The following is a 25,909-nucleotide window of genomic DNA, read 5'->3' on the forward strand; positions in this document are numbered from 1 at the left end:
GGTCAATGCCCTTCCTTAGAACCAAGTTGTTCTCTCTTAGTTGAACAATCAAAGCATCAGGGGGGCCATGCAAGGCAGCCTGGCCATCACGATTGGCATAACTCCTCCCACTTCATGCCACACCTCGTGACCAGTGATCCGAACCCATGCATGCAGAGCACAATGGATTAGCAGTCCATCACCTTAACCACTCAGTCACCTCGAAAGGAGGCCGCCCCCAGCCGCACCATAATTTAAATGGCAGCAGCCCCCCTCCGGCTAACTGGATTGGTCAGCTGGGGGTCATGACGCGGTTCAGAGTCTGATGATGCTGACAGCATCACTCCACGCCCTGCCGGATCCCAGTGAGGTCCCAGATGCCCGCCCACAAATCCATCCCCCGGGGAAGGGGAGTGGTCTTATTGTAGAAAACAAGGCATATCTTACTGCATAGCTTAGCACAGCATTAACAGATGAAAAGAAAAGACCTACTTGGTGCATACAAAAACAGGCTTTGACCCAAACTTGTTCCTGAAACACAAGCACACATCCAGGCAAGAAAAAGATTCATCCACTCTCCTGTAAGATATGGGCCTGCTAATCTGCACCATTTGCACTGGAAACCCTTTCCTAAAAATCTTAGCCATCCCAGTGTGTGTTACTTATTCCACCACTTTGCTGTAATTATCCCACTGCGCTTCTCATTTCATTATCTAAATCCTCTCTTGTTCTAACCCTTTTACCTCTCAGTGAACCATTTCAGATTCTGGAGGCTGTACTCTGTACTCCTTTGAAAGTGAATATGAAATATAATTCAAGCAGACTTGCAAAGAAAAATGCTAATCCACAGCAAAAAAAGGGGGGGGAAGACGAACAAAAGAGAAGTTATGTTAAAATTTAGAGTTAGGAAAGTAGTTAGTATTCTGAGGCTGTAGAGGAATTTGTGGGAAATCTAAGCAATTAGGAGCTACAGAGGCTGATGCAAAGGTACTCCTGTCTCACTTGAAAATGAGGGAAGAGACGGGGGATTTTCTTTGGTCTCGCTTCCCAGGTATAGGACTGTATTTCAGCGACAACAGGCCAATTACTATATCAGTGTTTCATCTAAGGAAATTGTGGTGCCGGGGTGGTAAGTTCTGTGCTGAAACCACTGCAAAATTCAAGGGCAACACACACAACCTATATCTGTTCCAGTCAGTGTGTGGTCAGTTGCATGATTTGGCAACTGATCCAGCTTAGGGGAGGCAGGACTTCAATAGGTCTTATGTCAACAGTACAGTTAGGCTACGTGCTGGCATTGGGGCAAGGGTGGGAGGGAGAAGATCATGCTTGTCTGATAGAATGTGGCGTCTTAATAACCTTATCCAACCTCGGCTGGGAATTAATCCAGACTCCCTCTGCTGGAGGAACGAACTGTGTCTGGGTTTCCTTTTTCACCTTCAGCCTATCGTGGAAGGTACTCCAATTTGCTTATTTGGCAGACATAACGCAGAAAGTATGCATATCTGAAGGGTTATGGCGACAATGTGGGTCCTCGGCTATGCACAAATGTGTTTTTGGAAGCCACAGTCCCCAAGGTATCGTATCAGCTGTGCTTAACAGGGCAGTCTTGAGCATATTTATTGAACAAAGCCCCATTTCAATTCAGTAGATTTATTTCTGAATAAACCAGGCTAGGATTGGACTGTAAAGAGTTCAGGCATCTTAATACTCTAGAGGACTAGAGGGATAGAAACGAGTCTGTGTGCCAGCATAGCTAGGCAGCAGAAATGCCAAGAAAAACTTGGAGGCTCCAGAGCAGCCTTCCCTGAGCAGCTGGTATGCCCAGATGATGTTCAACTACAACTCCCAGCAGCCCCACAGTTGGGGATGATTAGGGTTGTAGTTCAACAACATCTGGAGGGCACCAGGTTGGGTATAACAAAGAGTCACTAATGGCATACTGTGACACACCGTGTTAGGGTGTATTAAAAGGAACATCATTTCCCAGAACAGAGACAGTCAACATGGTGCCCTCCAACTCTCATCAGCCCAGCCAGCATAGCCAATGTTCACAGATGGTGCAAGATACAGTCCAACAAGATATGGAGAATACCACATTGTAACCTAATGTCCAAAAAGAGATACCTGTCCTAAACATAGGAATGAATGGAATGGTTCTAATCAACATAGAAAATACTGGGTTCATCCTGGGCACCACAATTCAAAAAGATGCAGACAAAATATAATAAATTCAGAGCAGAGGATGATGAAGGTGAGACCTATGTGGTCTGCTCTTTCCCTTCTGCCCATCTTCAGATTTCATGACACAGGTCTTGTCCTGAACCCCTGGCCTACCTGGCAGCAAGTCAGCATGTCAAGTCCCCACTCCAGGATCAATCTATATATCCAAAGTCCAAACCGAAGCACAGTCCCACCGAGATCCTGGAGCATCCAAGCTGAGATCCATCAACATGGGCAGTTGAGCAGCCATAGCACCTCAGCTCTGCTTTCCCTTGCCTGCTGATTGCAGCATCTGGGCTTGATAAGGCATGTGACTCTCACCTGCTCCAAACCTACTCTAGCTGATTACACACCTCCTCCTAGAGCTAATGAGCCCCACCTGGCCAGCTGTGGACCCTTGCCTGCCTTAGCCTCCCAGAGTGCCACTCCCATTGCTCCCTACACCCCAGAGCCCCCTGTGTTCAAGGAGACAGGGGCCTCTCTTGCTCTGGTGATGGGTCTTGCTGCTCTGATTCCTGTGCACTTACCCCTCCATTCCCCCCAATCCTCCATCACCCCATGAGTACTTCCTGCAACAACCACTCCCTCCCCATCCCACTCCCAGCTACAACCCTCGCCAGGATCCTCTTCCTCTTTTCTGTTGTCCTGCCAGTTCATGACAAGTCTACCCTGTCCTGCCAGTTCCTTGTCCTGCCATGCTCACCTGTCATGGGGTAGCCATTGTGGTGACCTCCAGATTTTTCAGACTACAATTCCCTTCATCTCTGATCATTGGCCATTCTGGCTGGGGCTGATGAGAGGTGGAGTCCACAACATCTAGGGGGCACCATGATGGCAACCCTTGTAGGCATAGAAAAGTCCAAGCAGAGCAGTGATGTAATTGAGTAATTTTAGACTTTGGACCTACTAGTGTTACAGATGGCAAAATGTGGCAAGCCAGCCCAGCTGCACTTGAGGGTGCTCCAACTCTTCCTGCTCAGTGGGGATCTGGACATTGGCCCCCAAGTCTTGCCTTGACAGTAATCAGTGGCTTCTCTGGAAAATAGTTTCCCCAAGGCAAATTTGTAGCAATGGCTTTATGGTCCCCATAGCTGCCAAGTTTTCCTTTTTCTCGCGAGGAAGCCTATTCAGCATAAGGGAAAATCCCTTTAAAAAAGGGATACCTTGGCAGCTATGATGGTCCCTCTCTTCAAGGCCTCAGCTTCCCCATGCTAACCCATCCATGTTGCTACTACCTCCCCACTTAAGTACTGGTTAGCTCACTCAGCGGAGCCTTGCCTTCTGACCAAGGGCTTCCTGGCTGGCTTCCCAGTCTGAACCCTAGCTGCCAAACTTCCAGGAACGAGGGGCCTTATTCTAGTTATCTCCCTGTTGCTTGGCAGCCTATTCCCATTTGAGGAACACAGGAAGTTGTATTTCATCAAGTCAGGCCATTGGCATTGTCTTCATTGAGTGGCAGCAACTCTCTAGGATTTCACACAGCCTTATCTGGGACTGAACCTGGCACCTTCTGCATGCAGAGCCACTGCTATGCCATTGAGCTGTTGATCTGTTCTCCCTGCCCTCACAGCTCCACCCAGGACTCATTTTAAAGCCCCATTGGCTGCAGCTGTACAATTTGCCTCCTTCTGCCATGATCCTGTGGTGCCAGAGACCACAATTTCCTCAGCTATATGTGGTCTTCATCCCAACCTTGTATTATTGCTTGTTTCTGATCTTGGGAGAACGATGCTCCACAGGGGAAGGCCAGGCCAAAAAGGGTGAGTTAGGCCTCAGCCACATAGTCCTTGATATTTATCTAGGTTTCCAAATCTCATCCCCAAGACACCTAACTAGGGTCTTCAAACCCGTAACGATACTTTAAAATGCAATATTTTAAGTGCCTATATGAAATTAAAATGAAGCCAAGTCAGCCTAGCCACCCAAAGTCAGTCCAAAGAGAAGATGCTCACACTTTGGTGAATCTGTGGGGAAAGAGAAGCAGTCATTGAGACTCCCTCATTGCATGCTCTTGAGGGACATTGGATTTGATGCTAAGATGGGACAGGCAAATCGGATAGATTGTATGAGGAAATATATACAGATCCAGTGAGGAAATGTTGCAGTTGTTTGGGATTCGTTACTTAGAAAAGAGGTGCGCAAGAGGTGGCATGACAGAAGTTTATAAAATCATGCACTGAATGGAGAAAGTTGGATAGCGAAAAGTTTTTCTACCTCTTTCATAATGCTAAAACTTGTGGCCATCCAATGAAGCCGAATGCTGGAAGATTCAGGGCAGATTAAAAAAAAAGGAAGTACTTCTTCACACACTGCATAGTTAAACTTTGGAACTTGCTCAGTCAGTAGTGGAGGAGGAAGCAGTAGTGACCACACTGACATGGACGGCTTTAGAAGAAGGTTGGACAAATGCTTGAATGATAAAAAAGCTGTGGGTTTCCCACAGGCATCTGGGTTGCCACTGTGAGAGCAGGATGCCAGACGAGCCGTGGGCCTGATCCAGCAAGGTTTTCTTATGTTCTTATTGTGAGAGAGGGAGCAATTCAGGAGGAAGCCAGACGAGGGTGCAGCTATCCAAGAAACCACAGTGCACAGTTAAACCTGAAACTGTAGATGCTACATTGTAGAGCTGCCATCTAATTTTTGTATGGTTAAAATTATTTATTCCCTGTATTATGGTTATTCTTTTCTTAACCCTTTTTCTTCTTTAATGGGAAAGGATCTAGGAGTCTTGGTAGACCACAAACTTGACATGAGTCAGCAGTGTGATGCAGCAGCTAAAAAGCCAATGCAATTCTGGGCTGCATCAATAGGAGTATAGCATCTAGATCAAGGGAAGTAATAGTACCACTGTATTCTGCTCTGGTCAGACCTCACCTGGAGTACTGTGTCCAGTTCTGGGCACCACAGTTTAAGAAGGATACTGATAAGCTGGAACGTGTCCAGAAGAGGGCAACCAAAATGGTCAAAGGCCTGGAAACGATGCCTTATGAGGAACGGCTTAGGGAGCTGGGTATGTTTAGCCTGGAGAAGAGAAGGTTAAGGGGTGATATGATAGCCATGTTCAAATATATAAAAGGATGTCATATAGAGGAGGGAGAAAGGTTGTTTTCTGCTGCTCCAGAGAAGCGGACACGGAGCAACGGATTCAAACTACAAGAAAGAAAATTCCACCTAAACATTAGGAAGAACTTCCTGACAGTAAGAGCTGTTCGGCAGTGGAATTTGCTGCCAAGGAGTGTGGTGGAGTCTCCTTCTTTGGAGGTCTTTAAGCAGAGGCTTGACAGCCATCTGTCAGGAATGCTTTGATGGTGTTTCCTGCTTGGCAGGGGGTTGGACTGGATGGCCCTTGTGGTCTCTTCCAACTCTATGATTCTAATGTGCATTAGATATACCTTTCCTGTAGCCCAGGAAGCCTCCCTTTCCTCAAATCTTACTCTAGCACATGATTGGCAGCATTGCAAATGCTATTTTTAGAAGTGGCTTAAGGGTGCCATTGGGGGCATTTGCTTCCAGTGTATATCTGACCTTCAAAGAAGTCACGTTTGTCAGCATCACAACAGAGGATCACCTGTTACAATCCCCATAATTATCACCCTCTCACTTCCCGGAGCAGCAACCTGCATATCAAACACAAATATATATTTAATGTCACATCTAGTTTGGCCCTTAATAAGGAAACCAGATCTGTATTAACTAAAAAGATGAGTATTGGTTAGTTTATGCTTAACCTGTCTAATCACAGGAACATGGTATAAAATAATTCCCAGTAGAGCTGCATAAATGATGAGGCTAATCAGATCCATGCTATGCACTAAGTCAGAAATGCTTGGGTAATAAGATCAGTGCAGAAAGGCCATGGGGTGGTGGTCTGGGGTTACTGGGGGTGTCAAAGACCTATTACTATTTCTGCAGCAAGGTCCTTCAAACCAGCACGAAAGGAGAGCTTTTTAGCTACTGTATGCTCCAAAGCTAAGCATTTGGGACAACTAAAAACATAAGGTGCTTCAGTTTGAAAAGAAAGATATACCCGTTCTGTTCTATACAATGGAACTTCATGGAAAACACAACTTAAGTCACTCTGAAAGATGATATTGGATCATGCCAAATCATTTGCCCATGTATGTACACTGAAAAGAGTAGATCTAGCTGAAAGACAACACAGAGAGATCTGCAGTGATGGTTGCAGTACAGCCCAAATTATTATTATTATTATTATTATTATTGGATAGATTTAAGATTATTGTATAATCTTAGAATTTGCCACTATGCTACTGAAGAAAAGATGGCCACTTTCCCCACTCAGTAACAATTTCAGTGATAGTACAGTGAAGTTTCTTGTAGCAGGTAGCGCTGTGGTCTAAACCACAGAGCCTAGGGCTTGCCGATCAGAAGGTCGGCGGTTCGAATCCCTGCGACGGGGTGAGCTCCCGTTGCTCGGTCCCTGCTCCTGCCCACCTAGCAGTTCGAAAGCACGTCAAAGTGCAAGTAGATAAATAGGTACCATTCCGGCAGGAAGGTAAACAGCATTTCCGTGTGCTGCTCTGGTTTGCCAGAAGCAGCTTAGTCATGCTGGCCACATGACCTGGAAGCTGTACGCCGGCTCCCTCGGTCAGTAAAACAAGATGAGCACCACAACCCCAGAGTCATCCGCAACTGGTCAGGGGTCCCTTTACCTTCACCTTTTACAGTGAAGTCTCTTGTATCTTTACCAATTTACCAAGTGCATCTTGACTAACCCCACTTCCCAAGTTCCACAAAACTCTAGTGGCTGAACCAGCTTGATGGTCAGACCAGAACTGGTATTCTGTGACATTTCTATACTTATTTTGCTGTCAAGAGATGCTGCAACAGCAGTATCCCAGATTGAAGGACCCTTGGGAAACCACGAGAAACCCTGAAGGTACTCAAAGCTGTAAAGTATTTGAACAAAATATGTAAATATACTTAAAAATAAAAGTAGGTGTGAAAGACCTGTAGTCAAGCAGGGGTTTTCACAATCCTATGAGACTTGCAATCTCAGTTAATTCCCTGGTTTATTTCCAAAAAAAACCCCTCATATTATGATTATTACAACTTACTACCAGCCCTTCACCCTGAGGTCCCAGAGTGGACGCAATGATAATATTGAAACACAATACTATACAATATCAAAAACAGTTTAAAATGACCTTAAAATTACAAAATAAGGTGGGTCCTAAAAAATAGAATGATAATTACCAGCTGCCAAAACAGGCTGTTAATAATTGCTCCTTCGTAATTAATTCTGTTCTTGGGGGTGTTCAGTTTCTCAATAAAACCAAAATACCCACTTCACTGTAGCATGCTGAATACTAGGCATAGGTGGAGAGAAAAGGTGTAAATCTACACGTGATTTAGTGAAGCTGATTAAAACAGTTTGTTATGAGAAAACTACGGCAGATACCTTTGAATTAAAAGAAAGCAAAATTCAAACTCCTTAAGGCAGTCTATCCCCCTGCCTGGCTACAGTCTTCGGTATCATGCAGAACCCAACAGCATACAGATCCCAAGTGCCCTTTGTTTTTAAGTCCTTTCAAAATGTCCAGTATTGCTTCATCCACATGGTCCTCAGGCTCTGGAGCAGCTCCAGTTGTACCATGTATTTTTTTATTCAAACATTGGAAAGAAAGAAGGAAATAAAGAGAGACTTGGGTCTGTCTCCACCCCTTAAAACCTAAACCCATCAGGGTTGGGGAAAAGAAGGCTTATTCTCTGCTTATATGAATTGATTAGAGTCTTATAATCAGTAGGGCTTGTGAAGAGCTAATCAGGGGGAAAAATACAATAAAATATGTTTCAGTTCTTTATGCTAATGAAGGCTGATTCAAATGGCCAAGATGGATCATGTTTCTGCTGGTCCCCAGTTCACCTTCAGCAAAGCTGAATAGCTGGTCAGCTGAGCTTTCCAGGAAAAGAAGTGGCGTCAAGGAATGCCTCTGGGGGAACATGCGTGATGGCAACCTATGCACTAAATGGGCTGTTTTGTGCCTCCTCCTCCTATTGGTCAATGTTGCAGGCCCGTTACATGATGCTGCTAGTGCAAACCTAGAAGAGTTTGGAAACCACCTGACCACATGGGCTCCATTTCCTCTCACTTTTCTCTATTGGCAGATAGGCAAAGACACACGCTCCCAACCCCAGAGCTACTTGGTAATTTGGACCCTAAGAAACAACAATTTCTGCTTGGATGGGGTGTCTAGATTAGATTTTAAACAGTTGACCAAGGATGTGAGGCCATCTTGCATTTCTTACACAACTGGTAAGACCCTATCCAGCAATTAATGGACTTTCTCCGGAGCTTGGCTGGTTTCCCTCCATCTCATCCACGTGTATCTGGGATCCTGCCCCTGCGCTTAAACTTGCATTTCCCCAACGACACCGAATACAAGTTTCTTTGTGTGCAAAGTAAGTAGCAAATTCATCACAATGGGATTGATGACATAAATCCAGCAACTTTTGTAGAAGCAGCTTTGTGCTAGAGCCCAATATACAGTCAGCTGTTGTTACAAACAGGATAAAACTGTCACGAATATGACTCATGCATCATTGCTCCCTTTGTAGGCAGGCAGAGAATGCAGCAAGTGGTCCAATAACTGAGCTCATTAAACAGACAGTTCACCTCCCACGGGAGGCCAAACAGACTTGCTTGGGCATACCACTTGCGCAGGAATAGTTATACCAGGAACTTGCATTGGGGATCTTGCTTCTGCTTCCTTAAAACCAGAGGAAAGGAATTGGCACCTCCTCATGCACAATTGCTGCTGCCGCCATCTCGCTGTTTGCAACCTGCTTTTCAGCTGACTAAACTCAGTGAACTGCAAGACTTAGTCCAATGGAGAGTGGAACGAGAGACCTTAAAATAAAGGAGGTAAGCCACCTAGAAATATAAATAAATATTGCAAACCTACCCCTTTGAGACTTGCTTTTCCACCATTTAGTCCCATTGCGACCATTTAGGGAAGGGGTTTGTGGACCAATAGCTGCATCCTCCTTTAAGGGATCATTTGTCCCCAGAGAAAGTATACGTTAGGCAACTTTTTTTCAGGGTGTTTGTGGCAAAATTCTAAAATCTTCTGTGGGTATCCCATTACTTTGATATTCAGGGTATAACAGGGTTCTGAGTCTTTCCCTGGCTTTGCTCTGTTCTTTCCTATGGGTCATTCTGTTCAGGAAATATCTAGAAAGGGCAGAAAAGTTTTTGTGAAGGTAAACAAGCTAAAGGAAACCTTAGCTGTTTCTATTTAAAAGATAAGAATTCCACCCCAAATAACTCCCTTCCCCCAAGTGATCTTAAGGGGCAGTTTTGCCCTAGCTTCATGAAATGCTGAAAAGGCTGGGCCAAATAGTTCAGTCCACCACTCTTTTCTTAAAGTTATTTTGCGCTAGGTGAATCTAATACATTTTGTAAGGTCTCAGTAAGGCAGGTGTGGAGAAAGCTCTGCCCCTTCACTAGATGTTGCTGCACTACAAATCCTGTCATGCCTACAATTCATTGGCTACACTTGCTGGAGGTGATGGGAGTTGTAGTTCAGCAACATCTTGTGGGTCAAACATTCCCCACATTTGTATCAGGGCAGCAGTCAGTACAGCTTTATAGACTTCCAGTAGCTGCATTCTTCCTGAGGTGGTAACTCTGTCTCTGGGCTATATGGCTTCAGAATGGAAATAGAGGCTTACACGATGAAAATGAGCATGTAAGGGAAAGGCTAGGTCAGGATCTTCCACCCATTGTCAACATGGAGGTTTTTGTATTTGTAATACTCGGACATATGAGCCTCTTCCTGCAGTCTGAAGTCATATAGCTCGGGCATAGATTTACCACCTCTGGGAGAAGTAGGGCTCAGCCAGCCTTTCTGCCACCTTTCCATTAACCTTCTATTGAACCCAGGAACCATAGAGAGTCAGACCACTGCTGCATCAAGCTCCTTATTGTTGACACTGACATACTGGCAATGTTAAACGCAGGACTCGTACTTACTAGTTCATGCCATGTTTATGCAAAAACACACCGGTCTGAAATCCTGGACACCTTCTACCTGACATCTAAATTATTTTGCTTAGAAATGCTTCCACCAAATTCCTGAGTTTTATTTTAAACCGTAAGCATGATATTCAATTGCGGTGCGGTTTGGACTTTATGCATTGGGCTTAAGGCTATTCCTGCTGCACTCTATTGGGCTTACTTCCAAGTAAGTAAGTAAGTAAGTAAGTAAGTAAGTGTAATATAGCACTGCAGCCGAAAACCTAATCTGAGGGTACCGTGGCTGCTGGTTTTGTTTAGGTGGCCCAGCCAAGTTGAGCAAATTTAATCTGCCATCTGAAATTCTCCAGCCTATCATTATACTTCTAATGGTTGTCCTTAGCCCACAGGGTCACTGGTACACTTGTGCTCATGAAAGCGCAGGATATATTTTACCAGTTGCTGGTCCTTAATTGCCCTCGGCCAAATTCTCCCAACTGAAACATTCTTCCCAGGTCAGTTCCTGAGCAACTGTCTTCATAAAAGGACGACAGCCTGTTTCCTCCCCTATCCCCTTCCCATTCAGAAAACCTGCTGAGAGACCCTGCTGCCCTCTGCTGCCCCAGGAGTGCCAAGCCAAAGACATCTCCATCTGATTTAAGTAAAAGATCTAACTATACAGATGGAAAATCCAGCAATAAAACAAGGGAGTGGTGAAGGCTTCCTAACACACCAGGTTTAGTATCTGAAACAAAACCGGGTAATTTGGCCCTCCAAGATTCATGGAAAAGATCAGCTGATAATACCCTGAATTCTGACCATTGACCATAATAAAGAGATTGATTGATGATAAGACAGTTGGAGGCACTCATAGAATTTACATGTTTTAAATCCTCACTTCCACCAAAGGAAAGACTACCTCCTTTCTTAATGTTGCAGATGAGATATCACTGGATAGACAGAGCAGGGTGTGAGTAGTTCTGTAACTCCTCAATAAAGACAGGAAAGTTATGGATAGGTGCATTTGGAGTTGCATTTGGAAACACACACACATTTGGAAGGAACACAGCAAGAATAGGTGACATTTGCATCTGGGGGACAACTGAATTCAGGTGCTACCTACCTGCAGCTCCCTTTTTCCAATGAGACGTGTATTTTGAAGCCCATCTGAGCGGGCTCCCCCATCCATGTTCTGCCCCAACTTGGAATGCATAACTGCTCTTTATTAGAACTGCAATGGAGCATAACTCTTGCTATGGAATACTGAAACTGCAGCAGAGTGGCAACACTGGTAGCATCCACAAAGTTTCCTGAACAGTACTTCTTCTTCTTCTTTCTGATTCCCACTGAAGATAATGGAGAAGGCATAGTTTGCCCTTAACTATGTTGTCATGTAGCCCAATCTGATTAGTTCAATGGCAACAGTGATGCTAACGTTCCCTAAATTATCTATGATCCCATGATTGGGCTAGAATCTTGCAAGGAAGAAGCTCTTTCAGATCATTTGGCAGCAGTGATGTTAGCATGTACACTGATTGATTTGCTACAGTGACTCAGTTAAGAAGCTTTTCCAAATCATTTAAAACTGTCCAAAATCTAGGTAACAATGGCCGCAAATAGGCATGAAAAAGCTATAAAAGAGTATAAAGCAGCAGTTTTCACAAACATTTTCATACTTCATGAAACAGAAACTTTCACACTGAAAACCAAAGCTTTTGAAAATTCAGTGCAGCACTAATTTTCACTTACTTTCCTAGCTACGCACCCTTGCAGCACAATCCTATGCATGTTTAGTGGAAAGAAGCTTTCATGGTGTTCACAATCTGCCTAGTTTTGTAGCTTGATAATACCAAGCAGTCATCTGCCTTGAACTAAAATTATATAAAGTTTTATTGATGGTTGGTATACATGTGGCTGGTATACATTTGGCCAGCAGAGGGAACAATAGACCTTGTTCTTAAGCAACATAAAGAGGGAAATGCCTTTATCATTCCTGCTAAGGAAATATAAATATAAAGAGGAAAATGTCAACAAGAATGACTGATAACAAGCAAGACTGTAAATACTTTCACTGACTTAAGACAATTCAGGCAGAAAGGGCGCCTTTAAACATTTATTTCTTACATTGTGAAGTGACTTTTGTGGCTACTTCACAGGAAATTTTTATACAAGAGTGGCATTTATGACAGAAACAACAACCTTCAGTCTCCCAAAGTTTCACTCCTGGGCTTTTTCCAGGAGTGTCACGAGTGACTGGCCAGGGAAGAGATTTGGAGGCATGGTGAAAACATGACCCAGAATGTAGCAGTTCTGGGGAAAAGCAAATTGAGTGTTAAGAAATGGTAGGGAAATGTTCAAAACTAAATTGGCCTATATTGCAATATCTTTATAAGTCTGCTGTGAAGCCACACTTGGAATACTGGGCACTGGCGTAGTAAGCTCAGACGGTACCCGGTGTGGTGCCTGTGCAGCACCCCGTACGGACTGTGCATTCATGGCATCCCGCGTGTGCTCACTCCATACGAGGTGCTGCACATGCGCAGTCCATACGGGCTGCCACTGGCACGTAGCGGCTTTATGGGCTGCTGCTCATGCACGGTGGCCGTATAGGCTGCGGAGCAAGCGGCACCCCGTACGGACTGCCGCTCATGCAGCAGCCTATTCAGCCACCATGTCCGAGCAGCAGCCCGTAAGGTCGCCGCGCGAGAGTGGCAGTCCGTAAGGCGCGCCGAGTGTCATCCCCCTCCAGGGTGGTACCCGGGGCGGACCCTTGCTACGCCCAACACAGCCCCTTGCTACGCCCTAGATATTGGGTACAGTTCCAGTTAGCACAACTCAAAAAGACCATTGTCAAGCTAGAAAACGAAAGGATAATAAAAATGATCAGATGATTGGAACAACTTCCCTACCAAGAAAGGTTACAAGATGGAGATTGTAAACTTATGGATTGTGTAAAGAAAGTGGATACAGTGGTACCTCGGTTTATGAACACAATTGGTTCCGGAGGTCTGTTCATAAACTGAAGCGTTCATAAACTGAAGCGAACTTTCCCACTGAAAGTAATGAAAGTGAATTAATCTGTTCCAGATGGGTCCGCGGTGTTCGTAAACCAAAAATTCATAAACCGAGGTGTTCATAAACCAAGGTTCCACTGTAGAGAGAAATTTCCTACAGCCCTCATGATACCAGTACTTGCAGCCATCCAACTGCTGCCTAACGCTTATGTCAGCGAATAAAACAGTTTTACCTGCTTGGGGAGAAATTGCTAGCATGAGGTTTGTCTCATGTGTTTTTATTCCTTAAATGGGAAATGCATCACGGGGAAGGGATTTGGAGTGTAGAAGCTGCAGGCAGAAAAAAGCACCCATCCCATCATTGTTTCTGTGTTCCGGGTTCCCAGCCCCCAAAGTTGCTTTTCTTTGAAAATGTTTCTGTGTTTTGTTACATGTGTTCATACTGTAGAGAGCAAGGACAAATGAGCAGAACCTTTATACAGGGTAGGAGAGGTGAGATTCTAAAGTCCACTTGTCCAGAAAGAAACTGCCTCTTCGCTTATGCTAAGCTTTGCTCTGGTTCTCCAGAAGCAGCTTTGTCATGCTGGCCACATGACCTGGAAGCTATACGCCGGCTCCCTCGGCCAATAATGCGAGATGAGCGCGCAACCCCAGAGTCGGTCACGACTGGACCTAATGGTCAGGGGTCCCTTTACCTTTTTATTTGGTCAATAATACTTGCTACTTCTTGTCTCATACCTTTGTAACTTGGTGAATGTTTGGGGTAGTATGTTGTGGTCAAGCAAACCGTATTTAAGGAAGGGCACTGAATTCACATGCAACACCAAGCCATTGTTAAAACAAACCAAGGCTCATAAGCTAACAGTCAACAATGACTTAGATCATGGTTTGTTGGCAATAAACAAACCATAGATTGAGCAGGTTTTAGACTTAATGCTAAGCCATGGTTCAATAAATCAGAGTTTAATAAACTATGGGTTAATGCTATGTGTGAACAAGGCCAATAAATGTTCAGCATAATGTAAAATTTAGTATAGCAAATTGTTCTTTGTATGTTTCATAGCTATACAATACTAGCTGCTGAACAGAACTGAGAAGGGGCATGCTTCTTGACCTATTTAAATATCAACCTTTTCCCATACACTCTGTATGCCAAGTTTCTGGTGCACTCCCTAAAGGGGTAACATTATGACTTCATATGTTATCTATGGTCTTCAGGATAAGGTATCTTCTTAGAGCATACTAATTCAAGCGACTGAGGGGGGTAATAACAGGTGTGAGGAAGGACATTCTGAGATACTACAGGTCATAGAAAGCTCCTCAGTGGGCCAGGAGACTGACATACAGTGACAGTAACAGATGGAAATATCAACTAAGAGTCAAATTTGTCTCTAACCTTTAGCACTGCTGAGCCAAAATGCATATCACTTTGAAATGGATGAGGGGGGTATAGGAAAGTACCAGTAGAGACTGAAGACCAGCTGTGCCTGCCTTCTGTACTTCAACAAACTGGAGTCTATCTGGAGTATATAAGCCAAAAGAGAGCAATAACAGGTCCTTAAAGAAGAGAGACACTGGAGAAGGCCTATAGAAAACATGGAGCCAAAAGCCAAGGTGAAAAGGTAAGAATGATGTGAAGAGCCACTCTGATTGTATGAGAAGATAGACATCTCTATTCAGGAGGATTTTATTTTATATATACATCCATTTTTACAGTATAATATATATTTACACCCATTCTTACAGTTTACTGTAATGTTGAGAAGTTATCAGGACCATTATTGCAGGCTGAGATTTAGAGACAGTGATTTTTCCAGCACCATTCAATCAGAGCAGAGGGACTTAAATATTTATGCTCATGTTTGAATTAGATGACCTTTAAACTCCCCCCCCCAAAAAACTCTTATCATTCTATGCTTTATGTATTACAGGACCTGTCTTTTACATAACACACTTCTATAATGGATGCACTCATTCAAGACCTTGTGTATTCTACAGTTTTGTTTGGGACGCAACACTGAATATGCCCCACCCACACATAAAAACCCAATGTTGAAAATATTTAATTTAGTTACTAGTCCTTATGGTTTTAAAATGTGGAGAGCAGCTCATGAAGTGGTTTTTTTAATCTTGTGTTTTTGTGTTGTGAACCACCCTGGGATGTATAGATGAAAGGCGGTATACAAATTTAATAAATGATAGTGAGAAGAAGCAAAAACTAGCCCAAGACTGTGTAGGATTTTGTGTCATCATGGGGGAGGGATTCAGTGTCCTAAAGACTTCCGTGTCCCTCTGCAAGAGAAGCAAATGAAGTCCAAACTGATGTGGGGGTGGCGCTGTGAGTTTGAGTAGATATAGTATGTGGGGTAGAAGCCAAGCCTTAGAGGTCACATCAATCAGGGACCTAGACAAGAACTTTGTTGTCCATCTCCAGCAAGAACGCTGGAGCCACCCTGTGATCTACGGATGAAGGGTGATAGACAAAACAAACAAACAAATAAGATGTAGGAAAGGTCTGACTTCACCCAGATACAACTACCTTTAGTGCTGCTTAGCAATTAAACAGGAGAGTTCAGTGGGTGTTTTCATAGACTGCATCACAGGAAAAGCGAACTAATTAATATGATGGTCTAACTCAGCATAATGCTGCTCTGTCTGCAGACTACTAAGGCTAAGTCAATAATTTCCAAGCTTCGCTCTTAAACAATAAAAAATGAACCTGGCATAAGACGGTTCTGCATTTTTATTCAACCTAAAAACTTTTTTTTGCTGAAATAAATTCCAAATGCTTCTGCAAGTTCTCTGTGTACATTTTTCATGTCTCAATGACTGTTACCAAGCCTGTGTGCTGCAAACACACAGGCGGTATACAAATTTCACCAAAGAGGTGTGGCTTTTCAAGGTTGTGGGCCTAGAATGGAACAGACACACATCACAAATGTGCACTCACACAATGCTGTGCTGTAGTAATGACGCCTTGAACCTGATTGACTATCACTTACTTCCAGGGGGTTGGCATGTATGTCTGGCCATGTTAGGCCAGGAAGGGGCTGCGTCATTTTGGTGCAGTTAGCCATAAGCAATATTTTTTATCATCACCAATGCAGAGTCTCCAAAACGAAGCAAAGCAAAAGTGCAGATGGCTGCTTCCAAAATGGCGTGTTTTCCAATGGATTTTGCTCCATGAATGGTGCCAAGCTGCCTGTGGTTAGAGCCATAGATGATGATGAAGAGTACGGAAAAAGGTATGCCAGGGAGCACCAAAGCCTATTTCTCAGCGTTGGGAAAGTAACTGTGAAATTACTGCCCAGCTGACATAGGAACATGTGAGTGATTGCTCAAATTGCTAAAGAAATACCATATTTTCTTTGCTGCAGGAAAACACAAGATGCCAATTTTGAGAAAGAGATATTGATGACATCTGCAAACAATCCAGGTAATTTTGAAGCTTAGCAAGTTGCAAGACAGATATATATTATTGTGGCTACTTGGCAAAATGGTGCTATGGCAAGGTAGGGAAAACCTAGAGTCCAATTAAGACCACTGCTTCTACATCTGAGTTCACACCAGCATCAGTTGGAATCTTACCTTGCCCCAGTTGCAGAGTCAAAAGCAGTGAAAAAGGCAAGAATGGGAGGTGTTCTCAACATGCAGTAATAAGACAAATATGATAAAATGATTGTTAACTGGGTTTAGAAATCCTGCATGCAGAATCCATAAACAACAGCAGCTCCATGCCCATCTGCTACCTGGAGAAGGGTATGTGTCCTACTGTCATACCATGGATTATTTACTGGTAATGTGACTGGAGCTGGACATAGTTGTGTCTGTGTGAGGAGACCATGTTATTTTGAAAGAGGGCACTGGAGCAGCCACAGAGACAAAGAAGAGTGGATACTACAAGAGTTGGTACCGGTATTTCATTAGGAAGGTGTGTGTGTGCGTGTGGTTTGCATCCTACTGAATATAGGTGTGTATCCACAGAACATCTTTGTGGATTCTGCTAGCAACAATTATTTTAGATAGAAAAGGCAGAGATCTGGGTTCTGGTCCTCTGACTTCAGAGGACAGGACTTCTAAGCATCTAACCAGAAGATCAAACAGAAAAGAGGTTAATGATGGGATCTAAACCATAACATGACAGTAATCTAGACTAGACCAGTAGCAAAAAAGGGCGTTCAGTGGAACAGCACAAGCTTCCTACACAAGAAGTTTGATCCCTAACTATGGTATTGAAGAGGAATGGGTACTTGTGACCCTCCAGATGCTGTTGTCTCCAGCTATAACTCTCCTCAATTCCAGATGGTAAGGCCAATAGTTCAGGATCATGGGGGTTGTAGTGCAGCAACGTCTGGAAGGCCACCAGTGCCTGGTCTGGGGGCTCCATCTGGTGCAAAACACTATGACTTGACTATTGATGGAGACAGATTATTGCCGGTACATAACTTTGGTGCTCAAAAGTTGCAGTGGCTGGCAATGTGCTACCTAGCCAGGTTAAAGGCTCTTGGATTAATTTACCAAACCCATAACAATCTGGGTCCAGGATACCTCAAGGGTCACCTAATCCCCTATAGTATTCCTGTCCAATCATGGATGTCTTCAGAGGAGTCACAATTGTACAGTCCTGCTGCTGTGTCATGATTAGCTACAGAGACAGAATCCTGGCTATCTACGTGCCCGGGAGGCTGGGTGGATTATATGTTTGGCAGCAATCTCGAGTTCATCAACAGTTACGTATTTAGTTACAGCAGCTATTTTGCTGCATAACTTTAGGTAAGGCTGTGTTAGCCAAGTCCCTGCTGCTTACATACTGTGCCCCCATCTCTGCCCTTTCTTTTGACAGCAAATTTCCTGCTAAAATTTATGCTAGTGTAAGAATGCCACTGTGTTGGCCATTGGCCCCAACTAGAATTGTGTTTGGTAGGGGGAACTTGGAGCACTGCTATACCCACCCAACCAGTATAACTCCCAAGTAAAGCATTCAGAATTTGTCAGTTGCTAGGCACCATGGGCTAAATAAAGCTACATGTTCTATGAAATGTCAGCTGAGTATACATTTACTGTCAGATGTACATCTTTAAAGACATCCAAGTCTTGGTCTAACAGGGGCAGGTGGTAAGGCATGGAAAATCACAAGTGTGAGCAGTCTGCCAAAGATGGATTTAGCATTTTATTGACACTCCCGTATTTGTAAGGATTTCTCCATTCATTTCAATGGAAGCAAGATGCTTATATGAGTGTTCCTTTGTGTATCCCAATCTGCTGGCTCCAGTGAAGTGAATGGGACAGTTGTCCAAGAGCTCTGAGTGTGCTCTGGATCAGGATTATAGTCGGCAAGCTTCATAAAAGGCATATCGAAAGATTATATATATTTAATTTAGTGTCCTTTAGTGGCCTTAATCCCCCCCCCGTGTGTCATACCTCTCACATTCTTTGAGGGTGAGTCATGTATGTTAAATGTATAGCCACTATACACTATACCTGTGTTTGTGCGTGCAGCCTAGTCTTATTTTATTGCTTTCAGTGGAATCTGTCATAAAACTAACCTTTGGTGCAATGATTATATTTACTATTGCTATCAATGAACCTCTGAAGTTTTCTATGAGGTAGAGAGGCATTTATTTCCAGCTCTTAACAAACACCAATTTGGCTTTACATTCCAAAGAGCTTTGTGTGACCCAGCCCATGAGAAGCCTTACAGTGGATGAATACGCAAAAGCCTTTAAGTCATTCTTAGACCATTCAACTGAGCACCAATGCATGGGCCAGTTCAATAAGGAGGAACTGCCAGGTATAATAGCCAGGTAAGAAAAACCATTCAGAATGCTTAAAAATATGGATTTTGGGAAATGGTCCGCATGTAGCTTCTTGCACTCTAATGCTCATCCTTCTCTAAAGGTCTCAAGGAATATTTATTTAGTTTTCATTTATGTCCATTCTATTATCAGCCAACATGCAAACAAATCTCATGGGATGCCTTGCAACCAATCCTGAGTTCAGTAGGGTTTACTCTTACTTAAGTGCAAAGGACTGTGATCCAACTCTTGGTGAAACTCCATATGGGAACTCTAGATGGGAACTCCTTTGTTGTGTGCATTATTTGCCCATTTGGCTTCCCCAAGTTACATTATTTGGATGGAACACTCTTAATTTAAGGCAATCAATCTTAATTTAAACTGTTACAGCTTCACAGAGCATCACTGATGTTGCTTAATTCAGGGCAGTTTGATCTAGTGACTCTAGGGCTCAAGAAGAACTGTACTGTTATATGACACAGAAATGCTAGCCTGAGTTCATTATGGTCATTGGTGTGAACACATAAACTTATTGGACAAAAATGACTGGAACACAAATCTTCTAGAAATATCTATGGAAGCGGGGGGAAGCATATATTGTGATATATGTTGCTCTAACTGCATCTTGCTGTGAGAAAGTTTTGGCTGTGCATTAGTGACAGTAGCATAAGGTTTAGCAAAATAAATGTAGGGCTGCCATATGTCCAGGGGCGGACGAAGGCTTTCCGCCACCTGGGGCAGCACCGTGGGCATGCACTCGGGGGCGGGGCATCGCACGCATGCTTGTCATCGGCGTGCACGACGCATGCGCAGGAAGTGCATGGTGCATGCACCGTACGCAGCGGCTTCACACATGTGTGCTACACAGCGCAGCCAGCGGCAAACCTCAGCCCCATATGGGGATGCTGCTGCCCGGGCTCCCCCGTGAGCAGAGGATCCCAGCGCTAGAGTGGCGCCGCTGGCAAGCCGCAGAGCGAGGTTTTAAAAGCCTCGCTCTGCAGCTTGCTCGCTCACTGGCTCGGCGCACACTTTCCTTGTTCCTGGGCAAGGGGTGGGTCAGGGAGCGGCACCAGCAGCCGCCCCTGATGCCCCTCCCTGGCCCGCCCCTCGCCCAGGAATGAGGAAAACACGTGCCGAGCAAGTGAGTGAGCAGCCAGCTGCGTTAAAAGGCAAGGCAGCTGTGCTCTTGAAGAGGCCCTCCCCAGCCCCAGCAAGCTTCGCGTGGCGCCACCCACACTCTGTTGAGTGGCATGTGAAGCAGCCAACGGAGCCTCGCCTTACCTGGGAGGGGCGAGGCAAGGCTCCATTGGCTGCTTCACATGCCACACAACAGAGTGGTGTGGATGGCAGCCAGCAACATCGGGGCCATGGCGGTCGCACCTCAGAAGTGGCAGCTGTCATCGGTGGAGGTGGTGAGGGGGCGCTGCTCCCCGCAGAGTGGAGCCCAGGGTGCCCCCCTATCGCCCCCTTGCTACGCCCCTGCATGCACCCAGATTTTCCCAGTTGAAACTGGGTTTTCAAAGGTGGAATTGACATGCCGGGGGAATTTCTGAAAGGTGGCACTTTGTCCTGGATTATAGGCAAGTCAATAGAAAAATCACGGGTTTGTGTTTTTGTAAACTTTTGGGGTGTCCCGGTTTTTACTTTTTGAAATATAACAACCCTAAATAAATATCAAAACTCCTGTATTTTAATGCTGTATAATAAATGCCTATCCTTTTAGCCTTGGAAATGGAAAATCTACCATCAAGGTGCTAGGTGTGGGAAGTGGCACAGGTAAGGAACAAAAATCTAAAAAATAATAATTCAGTTATACATCTGCTTTGAGTGGGACACTCAGGGTGGCAGCTGCCAATGTTGTTGTTTTTTGTTGATTTTTCCTTTCTTTTAATATAGACACATAGCCTATTTTGCTTTCAGGCTAAGGCGTCCATTGGTCAAAATTATAAATAATATGTGGCTCGTTCCCTGTGCACATTTTCCTGAATCTGGATTTATATAAGTGCAATGAAGTTGGATTATTTTCTTTCAGTGTCCATTATTCCACCTGGTACAGAGTACAGTTCCAAGTGTCATAAGGCTTCAGTGTCTGGTACTGTTTCTGTATAATGTGTGAGGGGAATTTTTTGTAGGATTTTTTTTTTTTTTGCGTAGACTCGGAATGGGTGTAGCTCAATAGTTAAAGCCCCTCTTTTCCAAGCAGAAGGGCCCACAATTGATCCCTGGCATCTCTAGGTAGGGCTAGGAAAGATCGTTGAAGGGCCACTGGCCCATCAATGTCAACAATACTGGGGTAAATGGGCAAACAAACCGAGTCACAATCAGGCAGCTTCCTGTGCCAATGCTGGGGAAATGGCTAGTAGCACTTGTTTAAAACACCTGAAGCTGAGGTATACCTGAAATACAGCATGGTCCTCAGCATGTTTACTTTGAGATCAGCCACACTGAGTTCAATGGAAATAAATTCTAGATAAATATGCACAGGATTTCAACCTTAAGGACCAACGGATTTTAATGAATGAATTTGCTTTGAACTTATCTTATAGGTGAGCAAGACTTGAAAATGATTAGGATAATTCAAGCTGTGCATCCAGGAATCTTTATCGAAAATGAAGTCATAGAGCCCAACCCTCAACACATTTTGGCGTATAAAGGTACAGCATTGCATTCTTTCTCTATCAGGATAACTGGGCTTATGTTTTGATCCACATGAAGTTCACCTTATCGATTATTTCATAAACAGAGGCTGTAAGAAATTCAACTGACCTAAAGAATGTTTCATTCAGCTGGCACCAGTTGACCTCCATGGAATATGAAAAGCAGGCAAAAGAGCAGAAAATTCAAAAGAAATATGACTTCATACACCTGATCCAGGTAAATTAAGTACCAATCATATGACATTCTCCGTTTTTGTGTTAGCTCACATTCTATCTTCAATATAATCAACAACACTTAGGTGTCTTGGTATATTTCACTGGTTCATCAGAATGGATAGGAAATGGATGTGATGCTGATAATTCCTGCCAAATTATACTTTTTATAGCCTTTACATAGGATTTGCTTAGCTTTGTGTGAGCAGAAATACATATCTGGGACGCAGACTAAAACCATTTTTTGTGTCAGTAAATTCTGACAAAAAAGCAAGAGTTAAGGAAAGAAGGGGAGCACTTGTCTTCCCATGGGACTCCCCATACAGATACAACTTCGTATTGTCCCAATCTGTAAAATTAGAATTAATGTGTGTGTTTTTTAACAGAGAATAAAAGCAATGGTGCATTTATTAGTTTTCATATGCAGAAGCCCTCTATAAAGTTTATAATGATATATTAACAATAAAATGTTTCTGGCATTATAACTTCTAGATGCTGTACCGTGTGGAGGATATTGCAAGCACTATCCGGTTTTTTCACAGCTGCCTAGATTGTTATGCTAAGCTTCTGATTATAATCTTATCAGGTGAGTGGTTTGTTGTTGTTGTTGTTGTTGTTGAAGTATTGAGAATAAGATTCTCCTGGAATTAATGGGGGCCCAGTTCAGGCACCAGCCAGGGACTGCCAATGTGAACAGTGCTGTGTGGGTGTGTGCCAGCCTGCCTGTCTGCCTTCAATGTGCCCATCCCTGCTCACCCTTGACCTTTCCACATTGAGCAAGATGGCTGGAAGGGGGTTTCTAAGCATGTTCATAGGAACCTAGGCAAGTGCCCTATACAGAGTCAGACTTCTTTTTCGCCATCCTCTTCTGTATCTGCTCCCTTTCCCTTCCTGTTCAGCAGGCTGCCAGGGAAGGAGCAGATTGCTGTTGTGAGATATCTGAACTGTTTGCTTGAAGAGGGCTTCCTAACCCATCTTCCATTGCTGTCTCTCTTAGTTTTGTTCATTTCAGCTTTGCCTACTCTCTCTTTCAGGCTTTGCCCACCCATGTAAGATTAGACTCAGGTCCAATGCATGAAATGGGGGCTTGCCAATTTATTTTTTTTAGATAGTAGGTATGGTGTTGGAGGCTCTTGATCAAGAGATTCTACAACTTATCAAGGAAAATTACTATATATTAACTACAATATACTCATACAGGGTGCGTGATTGTGATTTCTATGTAGTAAGTGTGCCCACAATATTAGCTTTGGTTTATGTCGCCTTAATTCTGCACAATGGCTCAGTGAAACTCACAATTCCCTTCCCATAGGTAACAGTGGGTGGGCCTCCATATGGAAAAATTACAGACACTGTCTTCCCCCAACCGACAGCGGCCACTACATCACAGCTGATGACATCAAAGTTGTCTTGGAAGGAATGGGAGTTACATACCAAGTATACAATTTCCCTTCTTATTGGGATATAACTGAATGCTTTATTGAAGGAGATACCACTGGAGGTCAAACACTGGACTTTCTGACGGGAACTAAAGACTTTATGAATTCAGCACCCCAGGATCTGAAGCAGAGTCTTCTACAAGCTTTGCGGCAGCCAGAATGCAGCACCAAGAAGGATGGAAGGGTTATGTTTGGAAATGATTTGAGTATGATTGTAGTAAATTCCTAATACCAGTCAAAATAGTAGGCACCATTTTAGTTTGTGTTTGGTTAGGTATTGAGCAAGCAGAATCAGTTCTCTGTTATGAAGAGAACTTGTTCAATACTGGAGAAGAGAGGGGCACAAACGGGGGAAGCTTATAAACATTAAGAACTGGAAGCAAATGTATTAGTGGATCTTTTGTGATTAAAACAGTATATATCTTGTTTATCATAGCAGGAGATTGACATTAGTTTTCATGGATACACACTGCCTCTGAGGCACAGGAAAGTGTTGCAACATAGAGGGTGATAATTTGAGTATACAGTATCATGGAGAGACAGCAGACTTTAAATTATGTTCACATAGCATAAAACAGGTACCGGGGACTAATATTTAATGTATTGTATATATTTAAGAAAGCTCAGTAGCCTAATTGTGTACACATTACATGATCCCTAAGTATTTAGTCCAGCAAATATTCTGTCCTGTGGGCCATTTCTCTCTTTGTTACATTGCATCGTAATATGAATTTTGGATAATAGGAGCTCCTTACAATCAACAGTTAGAGGCCCTGAGGACTTCAGTACCTTTAAGATTTGAGAATTATTCAACATTGGCATACCATCAGCATGAGTATGTTTATGTACATCAGCCCCAAAAGAATATGGCAAGCCCGCCACTGTAATTTTTGTATTTTCATACTGTATCCTTCCTTTTTAAAATAAATTGTTTCACACAGAGAGTTAATGTTTTCTTCTATCATCAGACACATGGTATAGTTTTTCCAAAGAAAAAGCAACTAGCTGGAGTTGAGAAAACATACATTTTAAAAAAAAAGAGAGAGGGGGGGGGAGGAGGAGCAGGCAGGGAGTTTGATGGATGTACCAGAACTTGCACACCATTCTCTTGAAATGGACTCGCCTTATGTTTTCAGTGTTCCTAAACGCTTGCCTTTGGAGCATACAGTGGCTAAAATGCTTTCCTTTTGTGCTGACTGGATGGCTCTAAAACACTGGAGACAGGGAGCCTGCTGAAGAAATAGTAACCAGTCATCAACCCCCTCCTCCTCCCCCTCCAACTGCTATATATCCCTGTGTTTGTTGGTTCTGTACTGTTCCCATTGCCTCCCAGTCAGACGGATATGGTATATATATATAGCCTGCTCCACTAGCACAGTGATGGTGCATCTCTGTCCGATATATAACTGGTGTATAGGATCGGTTTGCCTGTTACCAATCACCAGTTATTTTAGGACTTTTGTTGGTAAGGAGGAGGTCACAGAGGATTCAAGAAAATAAGCAGTTAAATTACGGTCGTGGGGAGAAAATTAAATATCTACCATTAATTAACAGGCAATTATCCAAGGAGGCAAAGCAATTAAAATCATTTAGGAATCTCTAAGCTGAAACCCAAAATGTGAATACTGTACACTTTTTTTTGCTTCCCGTGTTTTAATGATCATTTAACAAAAAAGGAAATTTGTCAGAGAATTATAGAATGGTAGAGTTGGAAGGCACCCTCAGGGGTCATCTAGTCCAACCCCTGAAATGCAGGAATCTCAGCTTCTGCCTTCTGGGAAATCAAATTATCAGTGAGGTAATGGAGAATTGTGTTGGAGCTTAAATTCTTGGCAGAGTTTGAGTTCCAACAGATATGGAGGACGTTGAAGTCTCCCATGACTACAACTACAGTTCTCCTTTTTGAATGTTTTGAAATTGTTCTAGGAAGACACCATCCAAGTCTTCAGTCTGGTTTGGATGTCTATAACAGACACCTACATTAAGGTCACTGTTGTTTCCCTCTCCTAGATTTCCCCCCATATCTTCTCAATTTGTCTTCCATACTCCAAGTCATTTATATAAAATGAGACTCTTGCATATTGTTTAATTATGAGAAACCTTGCATCGTGCCCTTTATTTTGTTACCGTTAAGAGCAGTGGACTCGTAATCTGGTGAACCGGGTTCACTTCCCCACTCCTCTACATACAGCTGTTGGGTGACCTTGGGCTAGTCACACTTCTCTCTGAAGTCTCTCAGCCTCACTCACCTCACAGACTGTTTGTTGTGGGGGAGGAAGGGAAAGGAGCTTGTTAGCCGCTTTGAGACTCCTTAGGGTAGTGATAAAGCAGGATATCAAATCCAAACTCTTCTTCTTTTTACTGTGTCTTTACCGGTGACAAACTTTGCTTCAGTGTCTAGCCTTCATATAGCTTGCTTCCCCCCGCCCCATCAAATCAATATCAACACACATACTGCTCAAGCACAGTGGAATTAGTGTGGCCACTAGAGGACTATGTAACTCAACACTTTTGATCATCTCCATTTCAAAGCTGCCTTAACTTTTAACAGAAACATGAAGCTTGCTGCAAGGGTTTGCTCCGGGCTTCGTTTTGCTGGATCAGGGCACTG

At 43.6% G+C, this 25,909-nt stretch overlaps 1 protein-coding gene across 1 annotated transcript; it reads left to right on the forward strand.

Annotated features, from left to right (window-relative positions):
* The first annotated feature begins 8,944 nt into the window (after positions 1–8,944).
* On the forward strand, positions 8,945–24,230 carry LOC118092526 (carnosine N-methyltransferase 2). The gene is made up of 10 exons (XM_035130645.2): positions 8,945–9,088; positions 14,597–14,816; positions 16,302–16,439; positions 16,572–16,630; positions 18,860–18,998; positions 20,713–20,765; positions 21,536–21,643; positions 21,733–21,863; positions 22,352–22,445; positions 23,172–24,230. Exons 2-10 carry the CDS (start codon positions 14,791–14,793, stop codon positions 23,525–23,527), a joined length of 1,104 nt encoding a protein of 367 aa, XP_034986536.1. The 5' UTR covers positions 8,945–9,088; positions 14,597–14,790; the 3' UTR covers positions 23,528–24,230.
* Positions 24,231–25,909: the final 1,679 nt, after the last annotated feature.

Source organism: Zootoca vivipara, chromosome 1, assembly GCF_963506605.1.
Source record: "Zootoca vivipara chromosome 1, rZooViv1.1, whole genome shotgun sequence".
Lineage (NCBI taxonomy): Eukaryota > Metazoa > Chordata > Lepidosauria > Squamata > Lacertidae > Zootoca > Zootoca vivipara.